Here is a 16,477-nt window from a genome sequence, read left to right on the forward strand (position 1 = left end):
GGAAACTCCCTCCTGGTGAGGGTTGCATAACTCTTATGAGGGGCATTTTCCTTAAAAAATAGTATTGTTCCCGCAGAGTGTGAGCTCTAATTAAACCACTTCTATGGTGGCGTAAACATTTTTTTCTACTAAAGGTGCCCTTTAAGATTACTTTGCTTACACTTGATTGTGTGGCATACTCTTTCTTTTAAAAATGCATAGGGTTGGCTTTGTATCTAGATATTATGTCATGAATCCAGAAAATATTTGGATTTTGCTGGATGGATTACTATAGGTGGAAGTCTTTGAAGAGCACACTGTGCAAACTTACATGTTAATGTAGATTTTGAGACCTCTAAATCAATCCTTACTTGTGATTTTTGGAATACACAGATTATTTAATTTTGTGATGGATATTTGTATACCATTAAAATACAATACTGCAAAGCTACACTAATCCAAAACTGTAAATCATGTTTTTCCATCAACATTATTGCCTCCTGATTTTTAGAAAAGAAAATCTTAAACAGGCCATACTTATTTGATTGCATTAATGGACATACCCAGATGTATGGTGTAATGGCTGCAGAGTTGTTGTAGATGTCTTTCAACTGGTTAAACTGAGGGTTGTTTTCCCAAGATGCTTAGTTTAACTTCTCTCTATACCAGTCTTTTTCATTGGTAGAAAAAAGAACAATAGCATCCATGATAATATGCACTGCAGACAAAAATATGATGAATAATAATAACAGCAAATTTATTTTCAAGGAGAAGGAAAGGCTAAGTCACTTGGGGTGCCAAAATGTTAGGCACCCCCAAGTAACTTTAATCGCTTACCTTTTACCTGCAGCAAGCCTCTCCTCTTACTGCTTCTGTCTTCGTACACTTGCGCAGTTGAGTGAAAAGCCGATCTTTAACAAAAAAGTTGGCTTTTTCACTCTACTGCGTATGCGCCGGGCCAGGGATTCCGAAGACAGAAGAAATAAGGAAGACTGCTGCAAGCAGAAATCTACTTAGAATGGCAGCTGCTATCTAGCAAACAGAGGAAGCTTCTAGGGCTCTTTACTTAGGAATGGTAATGCTTTCTGCAGAATAAATATAGTGTTCTGTGGGGAATCTATTGGCAGTAAAATGCCAAAATTACTTTCCTTCTCCTTTAAAGCAGAGTTGAAAGTTGCTTGTGATTCCATGGAGTCATGCTCAGTGACTGGGTAATCCGTTAAAATCAAGTGATATTTTCTGAAACCCATAGAAACTCCTTGGGGGGGGGGGAGGTGCTGCCCTTCAAGCCATCCTTAGCTGTGTTCACTCTTTCCTCAACAGCTGGCAGACTCTTTGGGCAACCATCTGTCCAGTGTAATTTTAGCCTTGTTTCCCATACAGTGGAGAACCCTTGAAGTTGCTTAAAGTTGCTTAAAGTTAAACACCTTTCCTGTAATTTCTTCTGGAATCAACAAAAAATATCATTTGGAACATTTCAGTATTGACCTCTAACTTGATTACCATTACTATATCACCTCACATGCATCTCTTTCCCAAAGCATGGGAATCATGTTACAGACTACATACAACTACATACAGCTGTGTAAAGTAATGATGGCCCAGCTTGTAGAAGTAATAAGGCAGTGTAGAATGTAACACGGCAGCTGTGTAATACTAGTGCAAGTAGGAGAATGTAGCCTGGGAGCACTTAGGAATAAACATAATGCAATTCTTTACTGATACAGATCCTAAGGCAATGTTTAAAGCTGGCAAAATTTAGAGATTGAATGACAGTGCATAATATTTGGTATCATGAAAATATTGCTTCAAAAAAGAAGACTTGAGAGCAAGATTGGCATAGAATTGCATTGTAACATTATAATGCTGAGAAGAATGATATTAACCTTTTGTATATTTCCTAACAGGTTTTTTTGTGATTTTGTTTGAGACCCATACATTTCCTAAAAGAAAAAATGTTGTTTGTTAATCTGGAGATAGGTCTGTAAGACAGTCTTTGCAAATATTGAACAGAAAGTCTTTAGTTGCATGCAGATGAAATTATAAGCACATGATGAATGCATGATGAATTTAGGCATTATGATTAGTGATGGGTGAAATGTTTCGGCAGGCATGGATTCGCTGTGAATTTCCGCATTTCGCCATCGGCGGATTGTTTCGCGAAGCGGATGAAAAAATTCGCCGCATGTCCAAAATACGAAAGAATAGCCGTGGGCGACGAAAGAATAGCCGCACAATGAAAGAATAGCCGCGGGCGACAATTTTTTTTTGACGTGGGACAGATTCGCTTATCACTAATTATGATACATATGATATGGGAGCCTCCATAAAGGTGGCCATACACAGCCCCATTGTAGCTGCTGATATCGGTCCCTTGGACCGATTTGGCAACTTATCGGCCCGTGTAGGGGCAGGAACAAGGGGCAGGAACGAGGGGCATGCCCGACTGATATCTGGCCTCAAATTGGCCAGATATCGATCGGGCAGGTGAAAAGATTAAGTCGGATCGGGGGCCGCATCCCCGAACTGACTGCCCCATTGCTGCCATTATAATTCGATCGTTTGGCCCCAGGGTGTCTGTTAAGATCAGTATGGACAGGTAGAGAGGACATGGGATATTGGCTTGCTCCAGGGCAATCTAGGGTTTGTCATCATATTCCTGTATTTAAATCTACAAACCACGGTTAGCAGTGTTCTAACCTTTGAAAAGTAGTGGTACTGAAAGTGATTATTAGCAATATATTAACTGTATAGTTATAACTACATAAGTATAAGAATCATCTCATAAAATGTTCTGATTCCCCCAACTCTTTCCTGTTTAAATTAGCTAGAAAAGCTCTGTAATACTAATGGGAATACATGCCAAATGTTTCTTCCCCTTAAATAAGCAACAGTAAAATCCCAAATAAACATTTCTAGTAAATTAGCTATCTTCTGTGGCACAGTCCAAAACCAGTGTGTCATGGCTAGGAATACTAATATATCCCCATACTGGTGTAGCTAAACAAAAAATAACACCAATAACGGTCTATAAGTACGATAAACTGTTGGCTTCAACATTACAAAAAAGTTTACAGTTGTGCTTATAAATATACATACCCCTGGCAGAATTGCAAGATGTGGACCATTTTTTAAGAAAACATGAGTGATCAGATAAAACATATATATTTTATTTTTACTGTCATTAAAATTAGGCATCACAAAGTAGCACAGTCCGTAAAGGGGACATATATCCGTATTTTAAAAAGTCTGTGTTAACTCATAGACTTACAAACCAAACAGCTTTTCCATGTAAACTTAAAAATCTTGAAACATTTTCAAGAAAAAGGTGATAATTCTAAATTTCTGTGAAGCTCCAAGCCATCTGGCACACCTGTTACGTAGATGCAAAGGCTACTGATTTACTGCCCCCATAACTCACACACCCCAAAACAGGAGAGATCCACCCCCAGGGATGGTTTTCTTCTTTTCATAGGCATTTTTTACACCTTTGGAAACACAGCTTTTATGGTTCTGATCCTAAAATGCTATTTTGGTTTTATGTCAGTTTGGCATACTGTAAGCAAGTTGTTTAGTGGCACTGGTGCAACAATGGCATTTTTTTTGTCATCTTTACCATGCAGCCCATTTTTGTTCTTCTTATTGTGCATGCTGAAACAGCCACACCACATTGTTTCATGGATGGGTTTGATTTGCAACCCAACAAATTTTCCTGACGGTTGCATATTAAATTTTTCTTGGTCTACCTGACAGAACTTCTAATTTTTCACTTCTTGATCTGAGATTGAACAATACTGTTCGGCTGCTTGAAATCCATTTCAGAAAATATCCTCTGCCTTTCTGTTAATTTCAGAGTGTCATGTAGTCTTGCTGAAGCAGTTTAATAGATGCTCATGAAAAACTGGAATGGAATCAGTCTGTGCCCTTTTAATTGCAGTTTGCTACTTTTATCTATAGATCCTTGGGGGAGTTGCAAAGAAAAGTCCCTAAACCTCTTATAAAGAATGTCATGACTTATGCAATGCTATGAGTTGTCTGTGTGGGAGATTTTGCAGTGGTTACAGAATGATTAAGCTTGTACAGTTCTCTGCTTCATATCAGTCATAACTATTTAGTACATTGGTACTGCTCTGAATTTGGGTATACTGAGTTTTAACTCTAGTCATTTAGTCAAACAAATAGCTATGCCTAAGCCATTGTTCAATGCATGTAAACTTCTTGTTGACTATTGATGAATCATTGGTCTTTTTGCCTCACACGGTAGCAGTGATGGAATGGGACCCCAGGGGCCAACCAGAAAACCTTAGACCATAGGCCCACTCTTTGAACTATTTTTCTTCCTTTCCTCACCTAACCTCTTTATTCTTTTAGTCTCTTATATTTACATGCTAGCATCTATTTCTCCTCTTTGCTCCCATTCAGAAATAGGGAATGGCCATGAAGCAGGCCAAATTATCAGGAGCAGGAGGGCCCACCAGGAGTTTTCCTGGTATCCTGGTGGGCCAGTTTGACACTGCACGGTAGAGTTCTGCAGCATGTCAGGTACCTGCAAGAAAAGCGAGTACCCTTCGAGTTGTAATTAGGATTTCCGGATGTGGCTATAGATGCTTGCCTGCGGGTTGTGGGTCTAATCTATAATTGTTATCACTAATTATTTAGTTATTATTATATAATAATTTAAAATAATATTTTTTGATTCTGCACCCAGGCAACATTGTTCTTTGATTTACATGAGTGCTGGCTTATGACCAGATCTTTTTTTATATTATATGTATTTTACCCCTTAAAGCATTTTTTAAAATGTCTTTTTTTTCCCACCTCCGCCCACTTCTGATGATGTCACTTGCAGCAATAGCACTTCCTGTTTAATGGTGATCAGTGGGTAACGGATTGGGTTGCAGATAAGGCAGTTGCATTGGGTAGTGGGTCCAAGCGTATAGAAAAGGGGTTGCGGGATGTGGGTCCGGATTTCATTCAGGTTTCAAAATTGCTTCTGTGGAGAACTCAAGCACACAGCAGTTGTTATAAAACCCAGCAACTCTTATTTACAACGTTTTCATGTATAAACATTAATGTTGAGTTATGAATGTATTTTTTTACCTTTGCATAAAGGCTTGTTATAGGGCAGTACCTGCTCTAATGTTTTATGACTGGGCTACATGGGAATCTTTTCAGAAACTCAAATTGTCAGACACACTCTTTGATATATTAGATATTTACTCTACTGTAAATAATGGTGGCGCAAACCGGATGGTTTCCTCAAAAGTTCTTACTAGCCTGTGGGAGTCTTTCTCACATTCTCTAAAAATGGCCTGCAGACTGAAGTGAGTTGGGCCCGTGTTGGCTGAAACACTCATTGGAGAACACTGCAGGCAGAGTCCTCCAAGTGAAACCCTTTTATTGATCAGGAAAAATTATATTCATGAAGTCCTTAATTTGCTTCTGACCAGCATTGTACATGAGATGGCCGACGACTATTCCACTGTAGTGTTTGGCAGTAAAGCTTATAACTGAGAGCCTTCCCACAACATTAGTGGGGACATCACAGAGAACAGTGAAGAGCCAGTGCCACCGGGTTTTAATCTCTTCCTGGAAATTTGGTTCTGGCCACAACATTACCACAAAACTTTACAAGTAAGATTTTAAGGGGGGGGGGGGGAGGTTGAGAAGTAGCCTGTTAGTGTTTAATGCATTTCCCTATACTGTTTAAGCTAGAGCCAAGTAGGAGACTTTCTCAGCAATGCTGGAGGTACCCTAACAAAGGTTAGCTATGCAGATCATCCCTTGTATACTACAGCTAAGTTAGACGTTCCAGTGTAAACAGTTAATCAAAACATTACTGCCTTGATTGCATCAAAGCAATGTCCCTTCTAATATGTAATAAGTTGATACTTCTTTTTGCACCTTAATAAAATGTAACAAAAATAATTGAAATGCAAGTTTATAACTTTTCGTATGTACTTTTTCTTCAGAGGTCTGGATATTTACTGAAAATATACATACATAAAAATTGTTGGCTTCTGTTATATTATATATGTTTTACAATCCGTGCACCCACCATTTGTTCTAAGGCATTTTTCTTCTGACGCCCCCCCCTCCTTTTAATATAGCATCAAGGACATTTGAATGACACATTGCATAACTCATGACTAATTAGTAATTAGTTTAGATGCACGCTGCACACCTCACTGAGTTGTGTTTAACCACATCAGATGCAGCTGAACTGTCTGCTATATATTTGTTTGTGTCCAGGGCAGTTTGAAGAAATGATACAGCATCCCTAGCAGTGAGATGGATGAAATTGCTGTGGTTGCTAGTCAGCTACACAGCTTGTATGCTTGATATGTGATCAGGCTTAGCTATGTGAAATGGCAGCCTGAGCAGCGGCAGAAGCAGCCAGTTTGGGGAAAGGGTTAAGGTTTCCTGGTATGTCTCTTACTGAGTGGTGAGAGGGGGCCCCTAGCAGTAGCAAGCAGTCTGGTTCCCTGCAGCTTCAATCCTCTTGGGTTTTTACAGGGCGTTCTCCATTGCACAGGGGTTTCCCCAAGCTCCTCCCACTGGATTCATTCATATATTTTTTCCTCCTCTCATGATGCCTTCCCCTTTTGCAGCCAGCTGTACAGCAGTCCCTCTATGAGCTCTTGTTCTTACTGATATGTCAAAGAGCTTGCAACCTGCCTAATCTCCTCTCTGCTGCATCCCACCCCCACCCCTTATCTATCTCCAGCACCAGTGAAAACCCACCCCCTTTATTCTGCCAGGCTGGGCTCATGGCATCCTGCCTCCTCTCAGCACTTTACTCCCCGCCAGGGTATTTAACCTCTGCAATACCAGCTCTCTGTATTATGTAATAGGTCTTGATATTAACCACTTGCAACCCTGTCTTATATCTACCATTATTTGCATATTAAGGGCTGCAGAAACTTTATTTTTTGTGAATGATAAACGTGCAACAGACATTGCATCTCTTTGTGTTTAATGCCCAGTCTACTTTTACTATATTTCCTTTACCTATATAGGGTGCCGTAATGCAGACTCTGTGACAAAAGTATGCACAGCAATTTATCAAAACAGACTGGTAAACTGCACGAATGAAAGCAAGAAAGATGCAGAGCAGCCAGTGCAAATAAGTCTGTTAGCGAAAAAGTAAATAATTGGACAGAATAACAAATTAAACAGCTAAGCACCGTGAAGGTCACATTTCAGTGTTGTAATGCTGATCTAATTTGCCTCCTCCCCCTTTAACACTAATAATCCCACCTCTCTGTAGCTTAGCCTAGCAGGGTCCCTTGTCTCTGTGGAGGTACAGAGGATGCTTTTTTGAATAGATGCATGTGTGCTCCCATTCACTGACTAGCAAGTGCTACCTATCTATCCCTCCTCTGTCACCCCTTGCCATCCTACCCCCCCCCCCAACGTTTCCCTCTTTTCTCCCTCCCTCCCTCCTTTCTTTCCTTCCCTCTCCCTCCCCAGTATACTTGCTTGCAGTTTTGCAATAGGATGAGCAGGCATCCGATTTGTAAAGCAGGCACATTGGTGGGCTGTGCACATCGCATGTGATTCATAAAACCATGAATGATCCAGAGGCGAGCAGCCAGCGAGATCTTCATGTGCAGAATGATGCTGTTTTGTTTTGCAATGCCCTCCAGGAGGTGTGTGTGTGTTTGTGTATGTCTGTGTAAGACTGATCTTGTGTCCTTTATTGCTTCTCCTCATTGTTACCTCATCCCCTCATAGACCCAGTTTCTTTTTTTTCTGTATGTTTGTTTTGGCTTTGCATTATTTGTACTGATCACACACGGTGCTATACATTTTTAGGGGTCCAGAGAGGGAGGGGAATGGAGTCCCAGGCCGGTGCAATTTGGCTGTCTACTCATGTTGTGTTCCTCCTTCCCTTGTTCAGATGCTGGATTAACTGATGCACTTGGCGGGTATATGGAGGTTCCTCTCCTCCAGCACTGCTCTCCATTTTTGAGAAGGAAAAGCCAGGCTCCAGCAGGAGGAGGATCATGCCTCGGACAAAACAGATCCACCCCAAAAACCTAAGAGGTTAGAAAATGCTTTTTCCTATGTCTTCATAGTATGTTTGCTTTGAAAGGGACCATCCAGCTGTTTATCTTTTATAAAGGTGGCTGCGTTTGGCAGACGGAGAAGAAAAAAGGCATTGCTGCATATCATTGTGTCAAATGCAATGATCTTGTCCTGGGTGAAGTAATGGAAGATCTCAAGTCTCCACTATTAGTTAATTCATTTAATGGTTTTGCAGCTTCCCGTAAAAAAAAGAAATAATTGCAGCCAATGATGGGAAAGTGTAACACTGAGCCCCCAGAGGTTTACCATGAAGTATCCTTTGTCTTTGCTTTCTTCAGATGCCTTATGTGCTGCCGCTTTTACAAAAGACCAACTAGCAGTGAACTGGAAGTTTTAATAACACCAGTGTAATGTGGGGATGATTAGCTTAACCCTTACTTTGCTGGCATGATCATAGGCAAATCCTCCCAAGCTACAGGCCCAACTGACAGACCTAGCATCAACACGGGGTTAGGGTCTTTGGCTGCTCAACGTCAGATTGGGTGCTAGAAGTTCTTGGCTGTATTCATTTGCACATATTGAAATAGCAGGGATTATTTGTGTTGATGCTGCAGTGTTTTGGTCTGGATACAGAGCGTCAAGGGGTTTTAATGGCTGAATGAAGAAAAAAAGACTTCATCTTCACTCTACTCAGATGTGCCCCTTAACCCAAAAATGTAAAGTTCAGATAAATCAGCAAATTCAAAATCTCTCTTTATGTTCATTTAATAATAGATTTTTTGTTTATTTTTAAGATTAAAAAACTGCAGAGGTACATTTTAAGGTTGTAGGAGTTAGTTCAAGAGCAACTAAACCAATGCTTGTTTGTTACCCTGTTTACCACTTGTTTAACGTTTGTTACATTCTTATAAGGTTAAACCATATCCAGCCATATTTGTATACAGTATATCATGTCAATATTACCATCATTAAAATTGCTTATCTGTTCTTTTCAAAATATTTCTGTATTTCACATTAAGTGAGCATTTAAACCTTGAAGCAGACATATGACAAGTTTTATTTTAAACGTAATTATTATTTTTGTTCTACCAATTGTGCAATCGGAACAAAAGAGGTGATGTTTATACATAGTGCACACTTTATCCCAGTATATCACATTGTTTGATGATGAATAGGAAGAAAAAGGGAGGCTTTTGTAATCGGTAAGTATATATAATTATGATGCAGGAACCTTGGGTTTATTAAAGGATTACAATCTTTTCCAATCCTGTGCACATGTACTATATCTGTTCAAATAACTGATATCCCCCTCCCTCCACCCTCCATATACAGGAGAAAGCAGTCTGTGACCTCCAGCTGTTGTCGAGTTCCATTTCTTCAGCCTGAAATTGCTGCTGCTCAGCTGCTTGACTGAAGGTGTTTGTAGTGGTAGTTCAACAGCAGCTATCGAAAGCAGAGGGGTAACCCACCTACAGCTAGCAGCTCTGGCATTACATCATTTGCACACTGCATACATTTTTTGACAAGTTGCATCTAATAGCAACTGTTGATTGCGGTGGTTTAAATTGGAACAGAGGCCTTGTTCTTGTGTTCTGTGTAGTCAGGCATTGCCTAATGTGGGGAGCGGATAACCTGTGGCTCACTGGTTGATGTGCTCCATCTCCTGCCACTTCCAGATAAGAAGTGGAGAAATTAAAGCTGAGCAGGGGAATGTAATTTACAACTGTCTTGTTGGTAGCATAAAGCTCCACTCAAAGTGGCTGGAGGTTGGAGCACTAACTTTACTATATTGTTCACCATCCTGGAAAACCGCAATGTTTGTAATTTGGACACAGTAAAATAAATCTGTATAACTGGAGGCCATTCAACTGAAAGCAACAAATATTTTTTATTACCCCTATCCTACTCAGAAGCTCCATCGATCGTCTCTGTATCACATCAAACTGCATGACATCAAACTTGTACTGTCAAATATTTGACCTACAATAGGTTTAAATTAGGCAACATTGCTTTATGGCATTTTGCCTATTTCACCAGGGGCAACTGCAACCTTTAGAGAGGTGTATAAATGGGCAAATAATTCCCAAGGTATAGTTTTACAGCAGGGGTGATTCTAGCCCATTAGCTGCCTTTAGGTGACTCTTGCAATGCCACCCCCCAATTAACCCCCAGCACTTACGTTTTTACCACCATAACTACAGGGGGGCTGCAGCCTGAGGCAAGGTTCTCACCTGCCTCATGACAGTAAGAGCCCCTGCTTAAGAGTAATTATAATGTAATATGATATAATGTAGATGGGGGAAGGAGGGGGCAGGGACATTTTTTTGCTAAGGCCAGTAAATATAACAACCATTTTCTGTTCATCATTCAGCCTGTCAGTGCTACATCAATGTTAGCAGTGAATTTTCTCAAGAGTAATGTGAGCCTGGTTTGTTTATTACAAATTTGGTATGATACTTGACCATTTCAATGGGTTATTTCTTGACCGTTATCTTTGGTTTTGGCATATTACACTCATGTATGGGTGCTTATATGATACAGTTGCATACCAGCAAAAAAAAAAAGCATCAGTATAATTTGCCTTTGCTGCTAGACTTTAGACCCAGAGGCATCCAGTTTTCACTGATGGTCCATTCATTCACTCTGTCCCACATTCACAAAGGGAAATATTGTCTGTAGGCTGTATCTGATGGCATTGTATTTGGAATAGTATTATTAACCTGTATTTAAAGCAGCAACACATGCCACAGCGCTGTACAAAGATGTGTGTATACTGGGGATGCACCAAACCCACTTTTTTGGGTTCGGCCGAACCTACCCTGATGGATTCTGGCGAATCCTGAACAGAATCCGAATCCTAATTAGCATATGCAAATTAGGATTGGAAGAGGTCAAAAATTGCCGCACGCATAGCGCATGGTGAAAAGTTTGCTAATTTATGCTAATTAGGATTCAGATTCGGTCAGCTGGGAATGTGGATTCGGCCGAAACCGAATCCTTAAAAAAAAAACCAAAAAAAAAAAAACCCCAGGATTCGATGCATCCCGCCTAGTGTATACTGTGTACTGTATACTGAACATACAAAAAATACTGTGCACTGAACATGTGCACAGATTGCATACAAAATAACCAACAACCAGTAACCAATACAAGAGGAATGAAGGGCCCTGTTCAATTGCAGTACTAATAAAGGTTTTTTTTTGATTAGTAACCTAAATATGGAGGGTTATAGTTATCCACATATATATTAAGAATTATAGCTTTGTTTTTTTTTTATTCTTAAAAAAATGACTTTTGTTTTTTTTTTTTTTTTTAAATGTAATATACCGGTAGCATTGATGTCAAAGTGCTACCTAAGAATGCCTGGCAGAGATTTAATAAAAGCTCTTTTCTTCCACTGCGGCTCAGGCTCATCTCTGGTACCTGGCACTGGCCTCTTCTGTTTTTCTGCCATGTATGCCCTGTGTACGGGGCACACAGTGGCTGGAGATACTGTTATTTGTTCTGTAGTTCAGGGCTGCCAGTTTAAAAGGTTTTATCCTGTTTTGAAGAACTATTAACTCATAAAAGATTAAGGATATTTTACTCAGTTTGAGGATTTCTGAAGCTAAAGTATTTTCTGACATCTGTGTTTTATGTGAGGTCTGCACTTGGACACATCGATAGTTCATGCTCATTTTCAGACATTTCAGACTGCGCTTGAGCCGTTCTGAACTGCAAGTAGCCTGTTAATAATTATATATTGTCTTTCATTTGTGACTGCAGCTCTTGCATTCTGTCCCATAATAGATTTTTTACACTCAGGGCCTGGGACAGGGACTGCCTGTCAATATATTGAAACCCAAGCTGGCCAACTACACCCGGTCTGTCCAGTCCTACACAAACTTTCATTTGATTCATTAATAATTCTACTCCTTCATTATACATTTTATACAGGGACTTTGTTTTTGGCTCCAGTTTGCTTGCTTTCAAGGTTGTCCCAAGTGGTTGCCCTTTTTATTGTCCTTTGCTGGGATCACATGACTGTAGCTGGGAAGGGTGGGAGCTACAACATGGAGCTGGCCACTGCTCCTGTACAATGCTTTCAACTCTAATTGAAGTACAAAGATCATGAAGCCAGATTTATATAGATTGGTGGGTTTGCATTTTAATGGAGCTGCTGGCCCTTAAAAGCTTGGGAAAAGTTTTACGTTTCAATGTTCTACCGTTCCAATGTCACTGGACTACAGTTTCCAGCATAAGAGTACTGCATGGGTTGAATTTTTGAAACCCAGACTCAACCCACATTTTCACCCAACCTAGTGTACTTGATCCTTTAAAGGAACAGTTCAGTGTAAAAATAGACTGCGCAAAATAAAAAATGTTTTCAATATAGTTACTTAGCCAATAATGTAATATATAAAGTCTGGAGTGAGCTGATGTCTAACATAATGGCCATAACACTAATTCCTCCTTTACATGTCTCTAAGCTGTTAGCAGTCAGTATCAAATCAGTGACTTGAGGGTGGGGGGCATATGGGACACACCTGTTCAGTTAGTTTGTATTTTAATCTGACCTGCATGCTCACAAACTAACTGAACAATTATGTCCGAGGTGCCTCCCCCTGTTTTTTTATTTTGGGCAGTCGATCCATTTTACCCAGTTTAATTTTCAATGATCTGTTCCTTTAAAATGTTAATAGTAAACAATAATTTTAATAAAGTTGAATATAGTTGAGCAGCTGTGCTTACCTCACCTTTAACAGTGACATTAGCCCACAGTCCTCTTGATTGCAGCAGCTTGCTATTAAGCAGCTACTCTACCTCATCTTAAAGGAGAAGGAAAGGTAAAAACTAAGTAAGTTTTATCAGAAAGGTCTATGTAAATACAGCCATAAGCACTCTATCAAAAGAAATACAGGATTTCTTGTCTCATTTTTGTAAACATTTTGTTCAGGTATCTGACTTCCTCTCTCAGAAAAATCCTTAATACACGTGGCCAGAGTCTGCATCGTTCTCTCCTATCTCCTGCTCCCCCCTCCCGTAAGAACTCATAAAAACTCACTCCCCCCTCCCTTGGGAATGTGTGATCGGAGCTATGAAGGCTAGACTGCAAACAGGAAGCTATTTAAAATGGCAGCTGCTGTCTTAGGCAAACAGAGCAAGCTTCTAGGGCTCTTTACTGCAGAATAAATATAGTGTTCTAAATGGCACTAATGTGGCAAATCTATTAGATTTTAAAATAGATTTCCTGGAAAGGTAAAGCTAGCATGCAAAATTACATGTGGGGAAACGGCTAGTTTTTGTTGGTTTGCTCATCTGATTTGGGCAGTATGATTAATTTTGACATGGCCACACACCTGAATACCTAAATTCTACTGAATTCTGTCACTTTGGGACTATCTGTTTCCTATTACATAAGAACATGTAGGAGGAATATGGTGAATTGACATTCATGCTTAAGGCCTATGGCACACAGGGGTGTATTCTTCACTGGCATTTTGCAGCCAATGGAGAAGCAACCATTCAGCTTGTCATGCATTTTAATGGAACCATTTTTTGCTATTGGCAGGTAGATTTTGGGCAGAAAGCCCTGAAACTGTCCTGAACTGGGAATTGTACAGTTTCCTGTAGGGCAATTTCCAACCTGGCAGATCATCTACTGCATCACAGTTAAGACCAAAACTGTTAATGATTATTGGCCATTTGATCTGGTTACAAATTTTTAAAATAAATAAGTAAATAGTCAATTTGCTAGGCCAATTGATCAGTTAGAAAAAAAATTAGTAGTTATAATTGTCTGAGCTTTCAAGGGTTTTTATGTCAGACCCCAAAAAGAATCATTGGTCTGAGATATTGAGTCCAATAACAATGTTTCACTTGTAGTCAATTTATTATTCTTTTGATTAAGTTTTACTGTTGTGATCTTATTTATTATCTTCCATTATAAGTCCCAAAATCATCAGACTTAATCATTCCATTATGATTATTGGTAGATCTACTCCTAACTGTGAGCCAGTGATGAGCAGGTGATAAACAAGTTAGTTGCATATAGTTTTTTTTTTTTTTTTCAAGGCGTGCCTCTTTCCAAACTGGACTTTAAAGGAGAAGTAAAGATTAAAACTAAGTAAACTACAACAGAAAGGTCAGTGTAAATACAGCTATAAACACTCACAGAAAAGCTGCTCTGAGTCCTCTATCAAAAAAACACAGAAAAGAAACACAGTATTTCTTTTCTTTTGTATTCATGTTCTTCGGTATCAGATTTCCTTCTCTCCAAAAAATCCTTCAGGGCATGGCATGAGTCTGTGCAGCTTGCTCCTTTCCACCTCCCCCGTCCCTTCCGCTCCCCCCCTGTCTTCTGTCCCCTCTCTAATGTAATCTGAGCTACCAGGTAAAGCAGTCTGCAGAATAAATAGAGCGTTCTAGCTTGCACTATTGTGGCTAATCTATTGGCAATAAAATGCTTAAAGGAGAAAGAAAAGTCACTTGGGGGTGCCAAAATGTTAGGCACTCCCAAGTGACTTTAATCGCTTACCTTCTACCCCAGGCTGGTGCCCCTGTACAGAGAGAACAGCACCAGCCCGGGGTAGCAGCGATCACTTCCTCCTTCCTGATCGATCGCGCGCATGCGCAGTAGAGTGAAAAGCCGAACTTTAACAGAGAAGTCGGCTTTTCACTCTATTCCACATGCGTTTGTCCGGGACAATTGTCTAGCGAGCAAATAGGAAGGAGGAAGCGCGCTCTACAGGTACCCCGGGCTGGTGCTGTTTTCTCCTAACAGGGGCACCAGCCCGGGGTACAAGGTAAGCGATTTAAGTCACTTGGGGATGCCTAACATTTTGGCACCCCCAAGTGACTTAGCCTTTCGTTGTCCTTTAAGTAGCTTTCTCCTTTAAAAGTGACATATAGGATAAAGCTGCCCATATATGCACCGGACAGTGTGTGGGCTTTGAATTATTGTCGCGATAATTTTTGTATTATAGCAATCGGTCGTTTTGTTGGTCAGACAGGTTAGAACATTTTGGTAGGATAAAATCTATGCATGAAGTATGTATCTAACAATATCCTTGGGTGAACTACAATGCATTTCTGGTGTCTGCCGATTTACTTTATGTTCAGAACATCCTTCGATTTGTTATTTTTAGTACTTTATCCTAGATCATTGCCTTTAAACATGTAATCAATATTAGAATGTTTGTCGGAAAAAGAAATCTGAACCTGTATTGCTAGCTTTAGTGAAACACCTTCTTAACTTGCAGACATTATTGCCAGTTTCACTCTGGGCTAAAAATGATCGTTATTTTTAAACATGGCCCCTTTATTCCAGATTCCAATAGATTTGATACTGTCCCTGTCCATGTTTCAACTGAGGTGTGGGCATGTTCTAAAAGTCCCTGTCAGAAGCACAATCGAGGGAAATAGCCAATCATAGTCTTGCAGTTACACAAGCAAAACAGGCTTCAGTTCCCTATCAGGTCAGCATAGCTGCTGATTGGTTTCTATCCTACAGTGCAGTGTGCTAAGTGCTGGCTCCCCTGCACTTCCTGGAAAAGGAAGCAGCCCAAAACACAACTTTGAGTACATTTCTTCTATATTTAACGATGTATAATGCACTGGCACATTCTTTTTTTTTTTTTTTTTTTACACGAAATGTCTCTTTTAAATTGGCATCTCAGGCTGATGTCACAGTAGGAGGTTAAGCAGCTGCAACTTTTCACCTAAATGTTAGCTGTTTTGTGTAAAAAGCAAGTCTAAAGGATTTGTCTTTTTTTATGTGTGAGTGCAATATTTACCTTTTCATTTAAAGGGGCACTTGTTAGACTACATATAATTCTTTTTTTCAGGTATTTTCTATTTTTATGTTTTGCTGTTTTTCTAAAATGTACACTTGAATCTAGTGCTGGGCGGTATGACCAAAAATTTATATCACGGTATTTTTTTTATTATATCGGTATCACGGTATTTGACGGTATTTTTTTTTCCCCATGCATGATTACGTGACCACCCCAAACACCCCCCCCCCCCAACCCCAAACACCCCCCCCCCCAACCCCAAACACCCCCCCATCCAACCCCAAACACCCCCCCATCCCCTTCACATAAATAAACCTTACGGGCCAGGCAGCCGCAGGCACCCCCGACAGCTCACAGAGCCTCCTGGCAATTTTTCTTACTATTTCCGGGTTGCGCGCGTGACGTCAGCGTGCGCGTGACGTCAGCGCGCACGTAACGTCAGCGCGCACAACCCGGAAATAGTAAGAAAAATTGCCAGGAGGCGCCCACACCGGTATGCCGGTAAGTTAAAATTTTTTATCATCTTTTTTAAAAAAACCGGTGTTCGGTATATACCGGTATACCGCCCAGCACTACTTGAATCGGCTTTCTACCCACCCTCTTCTGATGCTTGGCAGAAAATGCACACAAGCACTTTCAGGCTAAAATGTACTATTGTTAGTGTTTTCTGTGCTGCACTTTTATGACTGGTC

At 40.2% G+C, this 16,477-nt stretch overlaps 1 protein-coding gene across 3 annotated transcripts in view; it reads left to right on the forward strand.

Moving 5' to 3' along the window:
• hivep1 (HIVEP zinc finger 1) overlaps positions 1-16,477 on the forward strand; it is a 137,469-nt gene that overhangs the window by 17,376 nt on the left and 103,616 nt on the right. For 2 of the 3 annotated variants that reach the window (XM_002932683.5, XM_012965418.3), the window contains exon 2: positions 7,883-8,028. In XM_002932683.5, coding sequence (XP_002932729.3) covers positions 7,989-8,028 — 40 coding nt within the window. In that variant the 5' untranslated portion in view covers positions 7,883-7,988. Of the gene's footprint in view, positions 1-7,485; positions 7,632-7,882; positions 8,029-16,477 lie in introns of those variants that run through there. The other variant, XM_012965417.3, reaches the window with a different exon arrangement.

The sequence above is a fragment of the Xenopus tropicalis genome, chromosome 6 (genome assembly GCF_000004195.4).
Source record: "Xenopus tropicalis strain Nigerian chromosome 6, UCB_Xtro_10.0, whole genome shotgun sequence".
Taxonomy (NCBI): Eukaryota; Metazoa; Chordata; class Amphibia; order Anura; family Pipidae; genus Xenopus; species Xenopus tropicalis.